Below are 20,354 nucleotides of genomic sequence, written 5' to 3' on the forward strand. Positions count from 1 at the left end.
GCGTCACAGCTGAAGGTTGTTCTGCTCTGAGTTCAGCTCTGAGATCAAACTCCTCACAGCTGAGAGAACTGGATCTGTCTCACAATGAAGTAGAACAGTCAAGTGTGAAGCTGCTCTCTGCTTTAAAAGACGATCCACTTTACAAACTGAAGACACTGAAGTAAGTAATTATATATCACATACGGTAATAATGTCATTTAATCTCAATCTCAGTGCAGATGTGTGTCAGCAGCAGTAATGCCCCATAATGCATCTCTTACTGTGTGTTTTATTCTTTACTGACAGGTGGTAAATGATGGAGAATATGGATCAGGACAGACACATTGAATCCAACAGATTCATCAGAACTGAAGTCAGTGATCAAGCGCTGATGTGTGTGAGTTACAGGAGTTTACAGAGACACTGTAAACAAGACAAATCTTAAAATGTGTAAAGGGTCTGCTTTTATTTTTATCTGCTCAAAATAAAAACTCAAAGTTGCAGAAAGACAGGATGCTCTTTCTGAAAACTTTTTTTTATCTGGAGCGCAACACTAAAATGAACAAACAAATATAAACCTAACACTTTCCATTGCTTCACACATGAGCTCTCCAGCAGATCCTGAACCGTGAGGAAGATCTCCGCTTTACCTCACAACAAGACTGTGACTGTGATTATTAATGAGGGACATGATCCAGCAGAGGATATCATTTCTCATGAGGAAATCATTTAGTCATAATTACATTAGTTACCATGTTACAAATCTAGATAATCATGTACATGTTTTACTCGTTGTGCTATTTCAGACCTTTCATTCCCATTTAGACATTATCACTGAACAGCAGATGATTAGTGATATTCAGACTGAAATATGTTGTGCTTGATAATATAGACAACTTTTCAGTACATCTAAATATCCCCAAACAAGTATATTTTAATCTGTATGTTATGATAAAATCTAAATTGTAAATGCTTTATAATGAGATGTACATATACCAATAAGTTTAGACTATATTTTGTTTCATTCTGTATTTGATTCAATGCATTGTTTGAACTAAATCTTGTCACAAACACTCACAGTATTCAAAAGTCTTGTGATAAACATGTTTAGTATGTTTCATGGTCTAAGTTTAAAAAACTAATTACTAACCAAATATTGTATTTTTAGGAACCAATATTATTGCAACAATATTTGTGGAATGAGAGTGTAGTCATTAATAATAATACCTCCAGTGCCTTAAACACAACCTGAGGGTTAAGCTCTGATATACTTAAAACACTCTTTATGATTATATTGTTTATGAATGTAAATGATTTTTTTTGTACAAATCACTTATTAAACTCTTCCTCCACGTGAAGTTGAGCTGAGATTTATTTCTGGGTGAATCCTGGATGATGATGTTTTTAATGTCTCTGTCAAAATGTCATGCACATGTTTTCTCACTGAAGTTAATTTATGACACATCTGTCATCCTCACATCATTACTGTCTTCAGGAAATGGGTTTATGAAAAGCCAATGGTTATGATTAACGTTCAAACTCATTTTAATTTGTGTCCACACATGAGCGTTATTAATTTCACATGTAATGTGTGTCTCAGTGATATTGTCTGATCTCGTAATCAGGGTCCATGAGGCACCATCAGTTTTTAAATCACTTTTATTACTCTCTGTGTAAATTAGGCTCATTGAGTCAGTGATACAGGCTCGCTGGCCACAAACAGGGCGCTTTAACAATTGTAAAACTGTTTGAATAAATTTAACAGAGATCTAATGCATTAATAATTGAACATACAACAGAAAATGGGTATTATTTACAGTACCCAGCAAAAATAGGCAAATAGTTTGTTTAGTGAAAAAAAAAAGTTTTAGGTTCAACAGACACTGATGGCAGTAATAGTTTTAATTGTCAAACGCCAAACAGAAACAGATTCTCAGATGTCAGTCACTTCTGGATTTTCTGGGACACATCGATGTGATCGCCGCTCTTTTCTTCCTGACACTCGATCATCATCACGCTCTGACATCCAAATATCCGCCTGTGGATCGAGTTTAATATAGTTTTAAGTGGATTAATCATCTTAATGCACATTAATGACTTCTGAAAGACTCTGTAGCGATAAAAGACGCAGTTTTAAGGATTAAAAGGTATGTTATTTTCGTGTTCTTCTGCTTGGTGTTTATATGACAGTGTTTAATGTTTCCTAATGTCTAGTTCCTTTTTTTTACTTTCATAACTAATTTTATTTTGTATTATAAAAATATGAATCATGTATGTTTATCAAATCTGTTTGACATCTGTTGACTTGATTCTTACATCTGTTCATATATTTAAATATATCAGGATGCTTTGTTACTCAAGTCTGCTGGATTTGACATTGTTTATTGATTCAGATTAAATCATTAAAGTTTCTAAATGGACTGTCAGGCATCAGATTTAACAGCTGTGTGTCTCTTGTCTGTCACATGTGTATAAGAGATGAACACCTTCTTTGTATCCTCAGTCATGATCTCTGATTTCCCAGCATGCAGTGCGCAGCCTCCTCTCTTCAGGACCCCACACAGGCGATCAGTGACCGGGCCGAACTGACCCAGCTGACCACTAAAGACACATCCTCCATAGACAGCAGCTCTGATCTGGGCAGCCCCGGAGTGCTGACCTTTGACCTGCTGAACATGTTGATCTGCTTCAAACGGATGGCCATCTTCCTGGAGCTGGTCACAGACTCGCTGGAGGTGCTGCGGTCCCTGCTCGGGTGAGAGACGTCCCGTAATAATCACTGCCTGTACTTCAGGAGACTCTGTCATGTGACTCTCATGAGAAGACTTTGTGTTTGCTCTAAACGTGTCTCTGAGTTATTGATGCTGCTGCATGTCTCCAGTATTCAGCTCTTTGTGTTTTCAGGTGAAGGACGCTGATGTGCTTCCTGCTGAGCTGCGTTCTGCTCAACATCCTCTTCCTCACTCTGACTGAAGCGGAGAAGTGTGTGCATGTATTCTGTACAGGTGTGATGTAATGCAGTAAGTGTCTCCTGAGTTAAATGTCCTCAGACGCAGTGCTCTCTCTGCTCCGGCTGTGCTAGGGTACCTAGTGTTTTGTTTCTGATCTTCATCCTGTTCATCATGCTTTTACATTTAAACTCATATAATGTTGTTTCACTAATCTTTTTTCCCGAGAAACTGAAGTAACTGTGTTCTCAGTTTTTGTAAATAAAAATTTAGTTAAAGGCATTTTTTTTTAAATCAAATGCTGCTATGCTGAACCAAAACATTTATAAAGAAGTCATTCCTTGACTATTTAAAGTATTTAGCGCATTGAATCATTCATAATGATGACAACAATGGAAGCACTTGGGAGAGAATCGTCAGGAGACTTCTTTCTTTACAGAAAAGAGGACAATAGTACAAGAGGAATACCAAATCATTGTTTTAAGCATGAAACTGTAGCAGAAGAAACACAGAAATTCAAAAACAATAGACTTGTGACAAAGCCCCTGATTCACTCAGACTTTCACTTTTAGCTTTCATTTTGTCATGAGTATATTTTCTCTTTATTTTTTGCTAGAAAAAGAGCAGGTGAAAAACCAAGTAAGTGTTTCAGAGCTGGCAAAAGAGATTAAAAGAGTGACAATATTTAAACAATTAGTTTAAATATTATATGATATAGGCAAAATAAGTTTTTGGTAAAAAGAAAGGAATTAAAGGAAAGAAAGCAGTGAAATGATGGACAGACAAATGCAGTGCCATCTGAAGATCAGAAGGTCTTTCTCTTTTGATGATCTCATAAATTATAAGAGAGCACAAGCAGTTATTATATATGTTATAAGAGCATGTAAAATAGATTACTGGAGATAATTATGTGATAATATTGGAGGAAAACAGAAGCTGGTGACATACAAATAGAAAAATATAACTGCATACCAATATTAATAAGTGAAGAAAAGCCAATAACAACTGATACTGAAAAAGCTAAACCTTTAAAGTGTTTTTGCAGTAATTCCAATATTTCTGATGAAATGAGAAGATGCAGAGAACTTTTATTAAAAGAGGGGTTGTGTTCTGCAAAGTGATGCGTGGTGCTAAACTCTAAGAATGAGACTGTACAGAATATACATGGATCATAATTATAGTAAGCAAACTAAAATGTTTGCAGATGGATGGAAAGACCCTGATTCAGGAAATACAGCAGCTTCAGTTCATTCCTCAGTTTAAAACTAGAATTGCTAAAAGGACAAGTAACCATTGATCAGTTTACTCAGCAGAGATTGTTCTGATGACTCTTCAGTGGGTGGAGGAAATTCAGCCGTGAAGATCAGTCACTGGCTCAGATCATATTCTGTTTGAACAGGTTTATTTGTGGTAAGCCTACGTCTGGACAATATGTCTTATACTATAAATATTGTTCGGAAATCACCAACATAGATTAAGTATATTATTCTCATGGTTACCGGCACATGGAGGAAAATGTAGACGATAAACAAATGGCCAAGAAAATAAACTAAAATACACCAACAGAGATAAACATAACACTAAGTAAAGCAGAAATGCCAGGAATAATTAGCGGTGCAGGAAGGAGAACACAGTAATATCTAGTCTTTGTGTTGACACTTAATCATTCACTTTTTTAATACCTATAAACATTTATTGCAAAAATGTGCTTTACCAGAGATGGTGGAACATGTGTTATTAAATAGTGTAGCATATGAACAAGAACAAATTCAATAACAGAAGATTTAAGTTTTTTATAATATATAAAATGTAACACTTTAGAGCAGAGGTGTCAGGACCGCAGCCCTGCTCCAACACACAAACAATGTAGTTTTAAAATAAGCCTAATTAAGGCTTAAATAATAAATGTTAGCTATAATTATATAATAAGTAGGAATGTGCCGAGCGAGGCTTTTGAAGAAGTAAGGCTTTTACAACAAACTGCGTTGATGCTTCTAAGCTTTTGACACAGTGCTCTTCCTCGTCATCTGGTGGTCAATAAAAATCTTACACTAACTGTTTTGTTCATTGGGATGTCATTGTGAGGTTTAATTGTCTATTTAATACGAATATATGTCGTAGCAAGGCGGAAATTGTGTGTGCAGCGATAGAGTTTGCCAAATTTATTGTATTTTGCAATACAATGACAATAAAGACTTTTTCTACATTTTTACTTTCATCAAACTTGTGTCTTTTCGCATAAATAGAATGTTTAATACGCCAAAAAACGAGACCTACGTAATTTTCATTGCACCATTTTTGTGTCTTCCTTACAAAAGAACACAAACACGCACATTGTTAAGCACAAATGCACAAATACAGATCCCCTCCTCTCTCGGGTTTACTCCAGTCCAGTAGGGGGCAGAAACGCACCCTTCAGGGGGTTTGACAAGCGCCATTTAGACAAAGTGAAAGTAAAATCCACAGTCCTGTGTTATGAAAGCAGAAACATCTTAACACGAATATCAAAGTGTTGAGTTTCATTTATTTAGATTTTCTCGATGGATCCTCAAAGATATGGACATTATGAAGACCACACATCTTTAGATGCATTTCCTCAGAGGTGAGTGTTACACACACAGTGACGAAACTACATCGTAAACGAAGTAATCGCTTATATTTTAATTGTGTGCTTTTCTTCCTGGAGCTGTATCCCATCCCGACGTGTTTTGGACAGTAGTGATTTGCAAATTATAATTGGTATATTATTATTATTATTTATACATAATATTAAAGGTTTCAAGTAGACATGAATTTGCGTTCAGAAGCCCTTTTCCGCATGTTGTTGTGCTGTGACGATCTTTTAAAACGCACAGTTTCCTCTTCTAGATTCATCAGCACAATATAAACTCTTTACAGGAAGGAACATTGACTGTAAATAATGTGGCGTGTTGTGATGTTTGCTAGTTTATGCTATTATGTTTTATTTTTAGTCTTGGGTTATTATTGATATTGATTTTATCGAGGTTGTTTGAACCTACCACAATGTTATTCATCCTCATGTCTAAAATGTGGTCTTTTGGGTGAAGAGTTAAGTTGGAAAAATAAAGTTGGTAAATATTTTATTGCACAAATTACACAATTCTGTGATTTCCTCAGAATTAATTCTGGTAGAATCATTTTAACTAATTTATATTCATACATATATCCAGCAAATTAACAAGCTTTCATTATCACAGTCAGCAGCAGACTTGGTGATTTTATTTGGGGCCCTAAGCAAATTCCAGGTATCATCTGCTGTAGCCTTTATGTTCTTTTACTTTTGTAACTCATGTTTGCTTAAAGTTTATTTATCCCTTCACATTACAGTATCTACAAGATTCAGTCATAAGTTAGTAAACCAGATGTTGTTCTAAAGATGTATTACCATGTGGGGGCAATTGTGGCCAAATGTGGGGGCCTCTGGGGCCCTAAAGAACTGCTTACCTACTTATTGGTTAAGTCCACGCTGACTAAAGCATATGATTTTAATTTTCCTTCATGTTTTGTTTCAGTTCAGTCCAGAAGCACAGACCAGAGTCATCTGAACCCAGCTGTGTGTCCATGAAGAGTGACTGCTCACTAGATCCTCCACTGAACTTCAGAGGACACACTGGTCCTAGGTTTAGGTAAAGACTGTATTAAACATATTTATTGATTCTTCATAAAGCCTGTGATAAAACTGAAAGTGATTATTTTATTGTGGATGTAATGTAATGACCCGAGACTCCAGTGTATACGCACAGATTAGTGATGCACGGGTCGGGTTTGGGCGGGTTAAGAAATTGGCACTTTATTTTGTTATTTTGTTGGGTCATTTCCAGAGAATGACTTATGGTTAGGGATGCACCGGTTGACCGGCCATGAATCGGAACCGGACGTTTTTTGCTTAAAATACGCGATCGGCAATCGGACGGTTTTTGGCCTTTTTTCTGCCGATTTTTCCAAAGTGCGCCCGCGTGCTCAGACTACATTGTAATCGTTCGGTATCATGTCATTTGTGTGGAAGTATTTCAAAATCTGTGCGCAGGACACGGGCAGCCGATCGGCACTGGACGTGCAGAGATACACGTCTGAGGCACAGAAAACAGGAAGCGACCAGCCGTTGGTGTACTGGTGCACAAATAAGAGTCCCTTTTCTGCGCATACTGTACACGAGTAGAATGTGAAGAGATGTTCAGATCAACTTCTCACGTGTTGGATGAGAAACGAAATGGACTAAACTGACAAAACTGAAATTATTATTAATATATATATATTTTATTTTGTAAAGTAGAACTTGGATACACGTTTGAAAAGCCAGAAGTAAATGTCAGCTCTGTAAAGGATGATTATTTTCATTTTACCTTAAAATTACATCGACTTAATTTGATTTAAAAATCACCTGCTGTAGCACACTGAAAAGGGTTTCATTCATCCAATTAAAAATTTTAGGGTAATGATTCACATCTATATTTGTTTACTTGAGACAATAAGTTATTTATTTCTCATTGGCTCAAGTAAAAAAATATAGATGTGAATCATTACCCTAAAATTTTTTCTTTTTTATTGGATGAATGAAACACTTTACATCTTTGTTTTATTCGTACCAACATTATTTGATTTTAACATTTTGGAATAATGTATTTATACAGCATACTTTTATTTAGTCTCACTGGTAAAGACCTTGTTTTAAATTTAAAACCAAATTTAAAAACTAAAACAAATACTGAATGCTGATTAAGAAACATCTTATTGAAAGTGTGTTGATTGTGTTGTTTGGATTGTAGAACTATGCAGTTGTTGCCTTTAATTTCACATGGTTACAGTTAATCTTTTAATTTAAGGTCAGTTCTCTGTAGTTTCAACCCAATTCAGAAACAAAAGCTAAATGCTGATGTCTGTATCATCTGTGTTTGTATTTAATGTAGGATACTTATTGTACAGTTACTGCCGTTAATTTCAGATGGTTACGGTTATTGTTTTCAATAGCCAAAAGCCAGTTTGGCCTATTAAATACCAAATAAACGTCTTGTTTATGCACACTTTCCTTCTTGTTTGTTGCTTAAAGATAAAAAAAAAAAATCGGAAATCGGCCATGAAAAATCATGATCGTGCATCCCTACTTATGGTGGATCCTTTATTTACCATAAATATTAAGTGAATTAGCAGTCCGTCATTATCACAGTCATTCTAATGTTTCTTCATGTTTTGTTTCAGTTCAGTCCAGAAGCACAGACCAGAGTCATCTGAACCCAGCTGTGTGTCCATCAAGAGCGACTGCTCACTAGATCCTCCACTGAACTTCAGAGGACACACTGGTCCTAGGTTTAGGTAAACACTTTAATAAAAATTATTGATTCTTCCTGAAGACTGTGATAAAATTAGAAGTGATTATTTTATTGTGGATGAGGGGAAATGCCCCACGATCCCAAATCCTTTAAATCTTCAGACACAAATGTCCTGATTTCCACAGAATGACTTACAGTGAATCCTTCATTTAGCAGAAATATTGAGTTAATTAACAGTCAGTCACAGGGGCGGCGTTAGGGGTGGGCTAAGGGGGCTGGAGCCCCTAATGTTTTCAGTAAAGCCCCGAATGTTTTTGTTACCACCATGCCATCAATGAGTTTTCATGCCCAATAAAATATTTTATATTAGAATTTAAATAAATAAATAAATATCCCGCTACTCTCACGTCTACAGTGTCTGTCAATTTACGCATTGTCATTCACACCCGACGAAAACTGCCCACTGAGTCTAGTGCTTCTGACTGACATGTAAACTAGCCAACCATCGATGAGCATCTGTACGATCCAGCCAATGAAATTACATCTTTTTGAGGCATGCGGTTTGTTGGCGTGTAGTATTTTATTAGATCAATTTCCTTGAAAATTGAAATGGATATTTCAAAATTCTAAAAAAAAAAAAAAAGGAAGTAAAACACCCCCAGCCAACACCAAGATACAACAGCTTCAGGTATCTGTAACTTTCAATCATAGTATTATATTTATTTTTCGGTTTTAAATTGTGTCTGATTTAACGTTACATTTTGAACATCTAACAGTTAACGGTTGCGCAGCACACTTTAGGACACACACACACACAGAGAGAGAGAGAGCGGTTTGGTTAGCACGGTCTGTGGCAGACTTTTCGTGTCAGGGCAACAATTCAATAAATAAGACAATAAAAAGACATATTTCGCAAAGGAAATGGTTCCAAACAAAGCATGTTGTTGTGCTCTGCTGTAAATTTGCTTGCGTAAATGATTCACTGACCCATTCATAAAAACAGTTGCTTACTTTTTTCTGAATGAATCATCCGTTTCAAACGAATCCATTGATTAAATGACTGACTGACTCACTCATTAAGGCAGTCGCATACCGCCACCTAATGGCAAAGTACCATTCAAAAAATTTTCATAATTTAATATTTCTGTATTCCAAACTTTATATTTGATACATTAGCCTCATAAAATTATTTATGCAATTTCTAAGTGCTGTGTAAGTGCTCCTTCAAAAATATAAGTGTATAGAGCCCTGCATTTATAGTTATACTTCGCTTTAAGTGTTTGTGTGTGTATTATGTATGTATAAAGTAATAAGGTAGCATATAAAATTTAATATGTGCAGGAAGAATGGGTGAAGTTTTTGTTGTTGTTGTTATTATAGATTCTTTATTCACCTTTTTTTTATCTATTCTCACAAAAATCATGCCATTAAGTGAATTAAAACACTTATATTACTAATACTGACTATTAAAACAATAATAAAGGGATGGGATGAGAAAGGGATGTTCTAGGAACACTGCAGACAGACCCAAAACGTGAAGCTTCAGCAGTATTCCTTTACCCAATTTGGAACACAGCATGTCAGTGCACTGCTTAATATTTGCTTCTTATCCCTGTTCTACCAGAACAAGTGTAGCCAGTCAGGCTTTATTGGAAAAGAAAAGAAAACTGAGAGATAGAGACACAACATCAGCATATGTGTCAGGATACAAGGGATAAACTTTAAATAAGGCCATCCTTAAAAATATTTTGGTTTTCACTGCAGTAACAGTAATTTAAAAAAAAGGGTAGGTAGGTCGGTCTATTTATTTATTTTTTTACGTTTCAATTAAAAAAAAAGTACATTTTTGTGATGGTGATGATGTAGGTATGAATTTAAACAAATTAGCATATCGTGACGTCACTGACTGGGTCTTCAACCCGTGCCTTCGGGTGCATCACATAGACAGTAAAAGAAATGGACACAGCGACCCCATTGGAACTCAATTGAGACAAGTGAAACCCATTTTTAGCGTTTTTTAGCACTTCCGTTTCTGACGCGCAGACTCAAACGAAGCTTGACGACGTCAGCAACCTGTCAGACAGATGTAAATCTTCTAGTAGCTGTGCGTGCAAACTGCCATCGTTAATCTTGCAGAGACGGCGAGCTTGAGCGGGGAGTTCTCTGGCGTGAGTGAGCAGGAGTAAGTATTCTGATTAATTATTTTGTATAGTATTTTAAAATGTAACGCCCGTACGCCATATTAAGTTAATTGCCTGCGAGCTTCTCCTCCTGTCTGTACGGTAATGCGACAGAGAGACGAATGGTTATGACGCAATCGTTAGCCTATTTTTACAAAAACTGTTTCTACGGGGCCATAATGTAACATAGAAGTTAATGGAGCCCTTTATACATTGTCGTGTATCTTTAGAAATAAATAATGGACAAACGGAGTCTTTAAACGCCTCAGATGTTAAGTTATTCGCTGTCAAAGTGACACCAAAATGAATGGGAGTCAATGGGATGCTAATGCAAGTGAAGTTCTGCTACAAGATGGCGGCTTGCGGCCGACTTCAACTTCCGGTCGACTTCCTTGCCGCCTGGGTGCATCATTGCAAACCTCATTTTGATGCAGGCTATATAGACCACAAACAAATTTAAATCTTTGTCAAGATTTAGTCTTTGTCAAAAACATGTTTATTGCATGAATTTCAGGTGAGAAGAAAAAAAAACGAGGTACTGTTATACTGTTTTACATGCATCCAACGCTACGTGTCAATGCAACCTATGAGAGACCGTTTACTTCGCTTTCTTGGGTTATCACTTTTGTCAAAAAACTCCTGTTTGTTTTGAGTGACAAGTGTTCATTGAATCGATTGTCAAATCGATTTTGCATGTCTAAATAAGTTTTATACGGCAAATAACACCTAATATAGGTAAATCTACGGACAACAGGCAGGAGGAATGTAAAGATTCAATATATTGGTAAAGACCAATATTTCTGATGATTTATTGGTGTGAATTTACGTGCACAATGACAAACAGGAGTGCAACATTTTCGAAAAACAATAAGCAGAGTGGACTGCCATAATGCAAAACATTTACTGCAGGCTTCAACATGGCTGTGTCTACGATTAAATTTCAGCAACAACAACAAATCGCATAGGCGATTTTCTAGGGCGGTCAAAAAATTGTTTTTCGAATATTCGTCAAATTAAAAATAATAATCCACATTGCATTAGGGTGTGCATTAAGAAAGCTGCCTTATGAGCCCCGGTACTTCACAGTCCGTGTTCCATTCCATCTCGCCGCGTGCACATCTATGTCTACACAACTTTCAAAGGCAGATGAGCTCGACATGCAGTATCTGCTGTCTCATCTTTCACCTCATGTACGTGCACCTTCTTCAGTCTCAAAAAATGCAATTTACATATTAACAATACTTACTTAAATATAATTAATAGTATTTTATTGCTTTTGTATTAGTTGTTTGAAGACTAAAAAAAAAAGGTCGGTCTTAACGCAAATTTACAATCGGTAAGTCAGTCGGACTAAAAGCAAAAAAATTTAAATAAATTGAGTCGGTGCTATATAGACAGGGGCGGTCGGGTTACGGCAAACAAGAATATTTTTAAGGATAGCCTAAAATGTTTTAAATTAGTTTCTTTTTTATTGTTTTTGTATATTTTAAACAAGGTAAATCTTTCTGATTTATTAAAATAAAAAGTCACATACATGGATTTTTCTGGGCTAAGCCCCGGATCTCCACTCACCTTAGAACCGCCCCTGGTCAGTCATCACAGTCATTCTAATGTTTCTTCATGTTTTGTTTCAGTTCAGTCCAGAAGCACAGACCAGAGTCATCTGAACCCAGCTGTGTGTCCATGAAGAGTGACTGCTCACTAGATCCTCCACTGAACTTCAGAGGACACACTGGTCCTAGGTTTAGGTAAAGACTGTATTCAACATATTTATTGATTCTTCATAAAGCCTGTGATAAAACTGAAAGTGATTATTTTATTGTGGATGTAATGTAATGACCTGAGACTCCAGTGTATACGCACAGATTAGTGATGCACGGGTCGGGTTTGGGCGGGTTAAGAAACTAGCACTTTATTTGCGGGGCTGGTTGGGGCGGGTCATTAAAAACAAAATGTAAAAACATTAATTTATGTTGCGTGCAAATTTTTGGTGGAAACTTTGATTTGTTCATTTTCAGTTCATTTATCAAAATGATTCGTTCACTGATTCGTTCAGTGACCATTTCTTCATAGCTATTACACAAATTCACCAGCAGGTGTTAGAAAAAGAGTGTCTTGTGTGTTATGTCTTCAATCAATGAACGTATTCACTTGTTACAAAAACTGATTTGACTATTAAAATGTGTGCATTATCACATTAAATAAAGTCTAAATAAGTTGTTCAGGTGAACAAAGCACAAGGCTTTCTTGCATAATTAACATTTTAATTGTTTGGTCAGACAGTACTACATATATAATATATTCACATTAATAAATCAGGGATTGAATGTGGAGTAATGTTCTGTATGCTAAATAGGGCTTATATTAAATAACTGGGCTTTGTATCTGCTGATTGCTGATCGAAATTTACATGCTTGGCCCACTGACCCTGTATACTCTCATTCATTTCATTCATGAACGAGCTATGTATCGTTCATTCAACTCGTTCACGAACAAATCACATGCTCCGTCACATCTTGAGTAACTCTTTGACAGGATGAAACAGTTCACAGAGCGGTTCACGAGGGAGGAACGTCAGTGAACGAGAAATATGAATCAATGGATTACGTGAACGAAAATGATTCGTTCACCTACAAGATTCGTTCACGAATGAACCATCACTAGTGCAATTTCCTATAGCCAATATAAAATATTTGGAATATATATTTTCATATTTTATTAGGTTCTTTGATAAGGTTAAAATACGAAGGTCTAAGTAGCAACGTAACTTCCATGACGTCCTGATGCGTGGGGCGGGTAAATAAATTGTACTTTATTTCCGGGGCGGGCCAAATAATTTAATAAAAGTGTGACCCGCAGGTTGGAACTAGCACTATCACTAGCACAGATATGTGCCTAATTAGAGAACAGTTTCACACAAAGTGTACCAACTTGTACTTATATGTAGGAATGTGTGTAAATATAAGTACAACTCTGAGCATGCTTCTGCAGAGAATGTAGTGGAGGTGATACTACAGAAAGAAGGTGCCGGTGCATATTTCCTGTGTCCTTCAATTGCAAATACTTAATTGATCATTTCATATAGTTCAATGTATACATTTGCATAATTGGTGTTAAAAGATATAAAAGACAGCAGGGAAGTCATTTGAAATGTAGCTATAGTGTCACAGCTGATGTCTCTTTGCTGGAAGATTCGGCAAACCATGCACTGTGAAGAGCACGTGTTTTCAAAAGACTGCGCTGATCTCAGAGTGACTTCTCAGTCGATACTGCTTTCTTTTTCTTTTTTCGGTGAGGGCATAAACAGTCACGTGAATTATAAAGGGAGGTTCATTGGAGGTGTTTCTGAAAGATGATGACCATGAACGTGAATAAGCATGATGTTTAATTAATCGATACTGAATTGCTACATTATATTTCTCAACAAAAAGAGGGCAAAATCACCATTGTTTTAGACCTCTCTCTCTCTCCCCCTCTCTGTCTCTCTCAAAATAGCCATATTTGAGAGAAATTTTCGCCACTGGATATAGGTTAGCTTTAGGTCATTTAACATTTCTATTGTAAAAAGTATTATAAAAAGTTGACTATTAAATGATTTGCAGCTTCATCTTAACTCGCTCTCTTTAACGTTAAACTGACGCTTTGCACTCTGCTTCTGTGAACTGTAAACTCCGCCTACTTTGTATTGGGATTGCTTCAAACCGCGGACATGAAAAACAACCGCAGACTTGGCAACACTGGTTCAGGTGGAGCGGCAGTTACTACACAAAATCGCTTTCAAAATCGACAAAGAATCGCCTGCGATTTTAAAATCGATGTTGTGTAGATTGTCAGTGAATTACGGCTCGGTGTAGTAAATGCTAACCAGTGTTGCCAAGTCTGTGGTTGTTTTTCATGTCCGCTGGTCGAAGCGACCCCAATACAAATAACGTGATATTTAGCCCCTAAAATGCGAATTTTACCAAGGCAACCCTGCTAAAAAAACTTATATTGTAACCCTGGGAAGCAATTTTTTTCGGGGAACCTTCTGGAAATTGTTCTAGTTTTGGACTAGTTTTGAGAAGCAACTGGGCAGGATTTGTTGTGAAAACCTGGCAACCCTGATCTGAACACACGTGCTGGAGATGTATACTTCTAATTACAGGAGCGTCTTTACTGATGAGATGTGCATGAAAATCACATTCGATTTTTTGCACAGCCCTAGGATGAGTAATTAATGACATAATTTGACATAATTGACAATTGTAGGGAAGTGAACTATCTCTGTCTCGCTTAAGTCCAAAGCTGTTCTTAACATTTCTAACACTAAACTTACTAAATACAGTGTCTTGTTTCACTTATTTTCATTTAACACATGTATTAGACATCACATACTATACAACCTTAGACAAAGTCAATAAAGTAAATATATTCTCAATATAATATAATATTCAATATAAATATATTTCTACACACATACAATTTCATACTTTGCAAAAAGAAGAAAAAATTATTTCAATCTAACATTACAATGACGTGATCGTAGTGGTTATTTTGTAACAATTACATACCTGCAGTTTATTAAAAGACAGGACAGGGATTAACGGCACACAAAAACACTCTCTGTTCCTTGTTCTGCGAGAGTTGCGAGAAGAGAGTGAAAAGTGAACCTCTGTTCCCATTGATACTGTAACTGCAGCTGATTAATGACTCAAAGATGATACATAGCTACAAATACACAACTGAAAACATAAAATGACGATATACTTTAGACAAGTTTAACTGCATGACTTTTTAAGAACATAATCCACTTTTATTATTTTATTTTATTAAATAACCAAAATTATCAGAAAAATACCGCAATACAAATGGCGCGGGCGGTAACTTGAATCAACTCATTAACACAAAACTCACAATATACTGAAAAATAACGCCAAACGAACAGATTATTTGACTCAATCCAGCATCTAAACATGTCATCCACTGTTATCCACCACAATTTTAACTCAATCTGATATATTTTAACTAGGGCCGGGACTTTAACGCGTTAATTGAGATTAATTAATTACGCAAAAAATAACGCGTTCATTACGATTAATTATATTGCAGAAAAAAATGTCCCGCATTTTTAATAACTTATTTTTGCACCGCGGAACGTTTCTCACTGGATGAGTTTCGGTGGACCGATTATACTGAAGCACCAACTAGCGTTCGCATCGGTTCGCATATCACAGAAGCACATCGAGCCTCAAGTATCACCTCAACGCAAAACATATAGCAGCTAGCGTGGACTTTACACTTTATGTTGAACTATATATTATTTTGTTGGTGCAACGGTTTATGTTGAACTCTTTATTGTTTTGGCCAAGGTTATTGAGAGTTGGACTTAGTATGTTATGGCCTCTGAAGCAACAGAGAGATGTTTTCTAATAGTCAGTGTTTCCAATGTTCTGAATGTAATTGACAGTATTGTGTTTTACTTAAAAAAAAACACTTTACAGAAGGTTCCAGCACCTATAAGCTTCCTGAATTTCTGAAATGTACTATTTCTAAATTGTTTCTAAATATGCTATTGCTACACTTAATGGCAAAAATTGCACTGGTCTGCTAGACTTGGTTGAACAAAAATGAACAATATTTTGTTGCTTAAGCTTATGTATTCAGTCATTATTCAATGGTATACTATAAATCCATGTGAAAAAAAATTACTTCTCACTGTTCTCAGGTCAAATTTATTTATATGTGATTAAAATGCAATTAATTTCGATTAATTAATTACAAAGCCTCTAATTAATTAGATTATTTTTTTTAATCGAGTCAAGGGTATCCTGACATTTTATCCTACCCTGTCAGATTTTCCTACCCGGGTTTACTGCGCACGCGCACATCAATATCGCGTCCTTTGTCTCATGCTAAACAACGATATTTAATGTATCTGCATTACTGTAAGGGTAGGTTTAGGGTTGGGGTAGGTGTAGACTTTAATAAAAACGCAATCTAATTGGTAGAAAATAATATTTATTGTTGGTTTCCTGTAGCTGTATCCCTTTTAGCTACAACCGCGAATATAACACATAATTACTGTATTTGCAGTACTGTAAGGGTATGATTAGGGTTGTGGTAGGTGTAGACGTTAATAAACCATAACTTTACAGTAGCATTTTTCGTTGTGGAATTGTACTACCCACTGTTTTAGTGGGAGGTAGGAAAATCTGACAGCGTAGGACAAATCGACAGAACACCGGCCCCAATTTTAACTCCTTGTCACAGAGCACATTTGCAACGCACCTGTCTCGCTCAAGTCCAAAGCTGTTGTGACGAGAGCGGGATGCGATTGGGCAATTCAATTAAAGGAAATGACATCACACAACATAAAATACTATACATTATTTTTAAACCAAAATACACAGTTTCCGTATAGTCCTACAAGTTTGTTAATAATGACATGTATGGTGAAACATGAAAATAAAAAATAATTAGCTGGAATGGTCAAACTCAAAACACTACACTATAATAGTGATTATTTGATCATGGATGTTGTGAAATGTCCTTCATTTAGTATAAATATTAGTCATCTGAACCCAGCTGTGTTTCTAAGAAGAGTGACTGGTCAGTGGATCATCCACATAACTTCAGAGGGCACACTGATTTTGGGTTTAGGTAAACACTGTTGTATACAGTCATTGAGTCTGTAGTGAAATGCCCGAAGACTCCAGGAATGTAAAATCAGAAGCACATGCAGATGTAACCATGAGTGTTAACTTGTGAAGGGAATACGTTATACAGTACTGCATCTACTCTTATTTATATTTCCATTTCCATGAAATGTTCAGGCACAAGTTTCCCTGGTTTCCTGATTTCTGGTGTATCATTCATTTAGCAGAAATATGAAGTTAATTAATATCTTTAATGTCATCATCACATTAGCTGATTCTGACTTTCCTTCATGTTTTGTTTCAGTTCAGTCCAGAAGCAAAGACCAGAGTCATCTGAACCCAGCTGTGTGTCCATGAAGAGTGACTGTTCACTAGATCCTCCACTGAACTTCAGAGGACACACTGATCCTAGGTTTAGGTAAACACTAAAACAGGATACATATTTTTTATTGTACATGTTTATATTCAATGTTTTTATTACATTTAACAAACATTTTTGCAGTGTCAGGATCCTGGCGGTAGTATATTTAGTTTTTTTGGTATCCTGTCACACGTTTATGCTTTTTTTTAGTTTTGTGTTGGTTTTGATTCTGTGAGTGTTTTGTGGCTGTTGTATTTGGAGCATAGGCTCAGGATCCTGTCCTTTCGGTTTAATTTTTCTGGTGTTGGACTCTGGCACTTATACTTAATCTTGCTATATTTCTATTTGGTTGAGCATCGGTTATCAGCAAAAATCCATGCAGATAGTTTTCTGGGTTAGTTTGCTGGAGCGGCCGAGAAGGGTCTGTTTTCATTATACAGTGTGAGAGCGGCCTCTAGTGGCTGAAATCACTGACAGAAATCACTGACAGACAAGTGATGCTGCACACCGAAGAGAGCGAGAAACTTCAGAAACAGATTTAAATGCAGCTGACAGAAAATCCTGCCACGCCTCAAAGCGCCATTCACATAGATTTCCATAAAATTACATTATATTCGCCCCGAATCATTATTAATGTACATTATGAATTTTATATTGAGCATTTTCATCGAAACATTTGTCTTTCTGTGGCTCTAATGAAGTCTGTATGCTTTATTTCTAGAGCTATAATATAGATCGCCCTTTTCGTTTGCTCCGTTTTTTAAACACTGAACTTAAAATTTATCTTTGCCTCATTGTTCATTCTTCAAGTACATTTGTGTCCGTTTGGTGATTAAATAAATTTGGTGATTAAACTCTTTTAGACCGCTGCTCGAGTTGAACGCGACACGTCCAGAGTGTGTGTGATAGTTCTCCTAGACTCAGCGCTGCTCCTTTATTCTGATTAGATAATCATTAAGTGTTCATTAACAGAAGCAGTTCAAGTGTTAATAGGGCCCTACAATTATACCAGCACAATGTTTTAATTTTCAGTAATTAAAAGATAAATGAAATGAATGTTCCATGCCTTGATTTGATAAAATGTTTTTTAAATACACGCAGAATTTCTGAGTTGAAAAATCACAAGGCTTCTTTAAGAAAAAAATTACGTTGTTTTATGCATTCAAATAATTACACATGCTAAAACACAGAATTTTGTAACAATAAAAAATATGGTGATAAAAAAATAAAACATTTCATAGAGCCCTAAACATGTAATTTTTGTTAAACTTTTATTAAATTAATGTGAAAATTTACAAGTTTCATGATTTTAATTAATTTGACTTAAATGTAACTCTTAAAAAGGAGTGGAGAAAAATTTAAATGGAAAAAAGTAACTAAAGCACTATTTTAGTATTTGTTCTGTTTCCATTTTAAAAACTATTTATTAATTAATTAGTTATCAGCCAGTGTGGTCCAACCTAGCTATCGGTATCAACAAAATCCAGTATCGGTTGACCTCTATTATGTACTATAAATATACAAATTCTAATAATTTATGATTTTTATTTTATCTTACAGGCATGACCATGAACACGAGCCCCTCAAGTTATTCAGATCAAATCTGCGGAGGAAGTTTGAGTGTCTGTGTGAGGGAACAGTGACTCAGGGAAACCCAACACTGCTGAATGAGATCTACACAGAGCTGTACATCACAGAGAGTGAGAGCGGAGAGATCAATAATGAACACGAGGTGAGACAGATTGAGACACAGTCCAGGAGAGCAGCAACAGAGGACACAGCCATCAAATGCAGAGACATCTTCAGACCTTTACCTGGACAAGACAAACCCATCAGAACTGTGCTGACAAAGGGAGTCGCTGGCATTGGAAAAACAGTCTCTGTGCAGAAGTTCATCCTGGACTGGGCTGAAGGGAAAGAGAATCAGGACGTCCAGCTCATATTTCCACTTCCTTTCAGAGAGATCAATCTGATGAAAGACAAAACACTCAGTCTTTTGGATCTGTTGCATATTTTCTTTCCTGAAACCAAAGAAATGAAACCATTCAGTGGTGAATATAAAGTCATCTTTGTTTTTGATGGTCTGGACGAGTGTCGTCTGTGTCTGGATTTTCAGAGCAGTGTGAGGTTGTGTGATCTAAGTGAATCAGCTTCAGTGAACGTGCTGCTGATGAACCTGATTGTGGGGAATCTGCTTCCCTCTGCTCTCATCTGGATCACCTCCAGACCAGCAGCAGCTGATCTCGTCCCCTCTGAGTGTGTCCATCGAGTGACAGAGGTACGAGGCTTCAGTGATCCTCAGAAGGAGGAATACTTCTGGAAGAGGATCAGTGATCAGGGTCTGGCCGAGAGGATCATCTCACACCTGAAGTCATCAAGGAGCCTCTTCATCATGTGCCACATCCCTGTCTTCTGCTGGATCTCAGCCACTGTTCTGGAGAAGATGATGAGTGAAGCAGAGACTGGAGAAATTCCCAAGACTCTCACTCAGATGTACACACACTTCCTGATCATTCAGACCAACATCAAACATGAGAAGGACTATGAGAAGAACGTGAAGGATGAAGACATGATCCTCAAACTGGGGAAACTGTCTTTCCAGCAGCTTGTGAAAGGAAACCTGATCTTCTATGAGGAAGACCTGAGAGAGTGTGGCATTGATGCGACTGAAGCATCAGTTTACTCAGGATTGTGCACTCAGATCTTCAGAGAGGAGTTGGGCTTGTATCAGGGGAAAGTCTTCTGCTTTGTTCATCTGAGCATTCAGGAGCATCTCGCAGCTCTATATGTGCTGCTTTCATTTCTGCTGGACAAGAGAGATGTGCTCAATGAAAACCTCAGCTCAAAATATTCACATGAGTTCATATGTCACACAATATCTGACCTTCATCAGAGAGCCGTGGACAAGGCTTTACAGAGTAAGAACGGACATCTAGACCTTTTCCTCCGATTTCTTCTGGGTC

General features: G+C 36.6%; 1 protein-coding gene across 4 annotated transcripts in view; it reads left to right on the plus strand.

The window, feature by feature from the left end:
- Window positions 1-20,354, plus strand: part of LOC113075098 (NACHT, LRR and PYD domains-containing protein 12-like) — a 131,382-nt gene that overhangs the window by 37,235 nt on the left and 73,793 nt on the right. For 2 of the 4 annotated variants that reach the window (XM_026247824.1, XM_026247825.1), the window contains exons 8-11: window positions 6,461-6,574; window positions 8,145-8,258; window positions 8,401-8,407; window positions 12,034-12,143. The exons of the other annotated variants lie outside the window; for them this stretch is intronic. In XM_026247824.1, coding sequence (XP_026103609.1) covers window positions 6,461-6,574; window positions 8,145-8,258; window positions 8,401-8,407; window positions 12,034-12,143 — 345 coding nt within the window. The remainder of the gene's footprint in view (window positions 1-6,460; window positions 6,575-8,144; window positions 8,259-8,400; window positions 8,408-12,033; window positions 12,144-20,354) is intronic. 4 annotated transcript variants of the gene reach the window in all.

Source organism: Carassius auratus, unplaced genomic scaffold, assembly GCF_003368295.1.
Source record: "Carassius auratus strain Wakin unplaced genomic scaffold, ASM336829v1 scaf_tig00016366, whole genome shotgun sequence".
Classification (NCBI taxonomy): domain Eukaryota; kingdom Metazoa; phylum Chordata; class Actinopteri; order Cypriniformes; family Cyprinidae; genus Carassius; species Carassius auratus.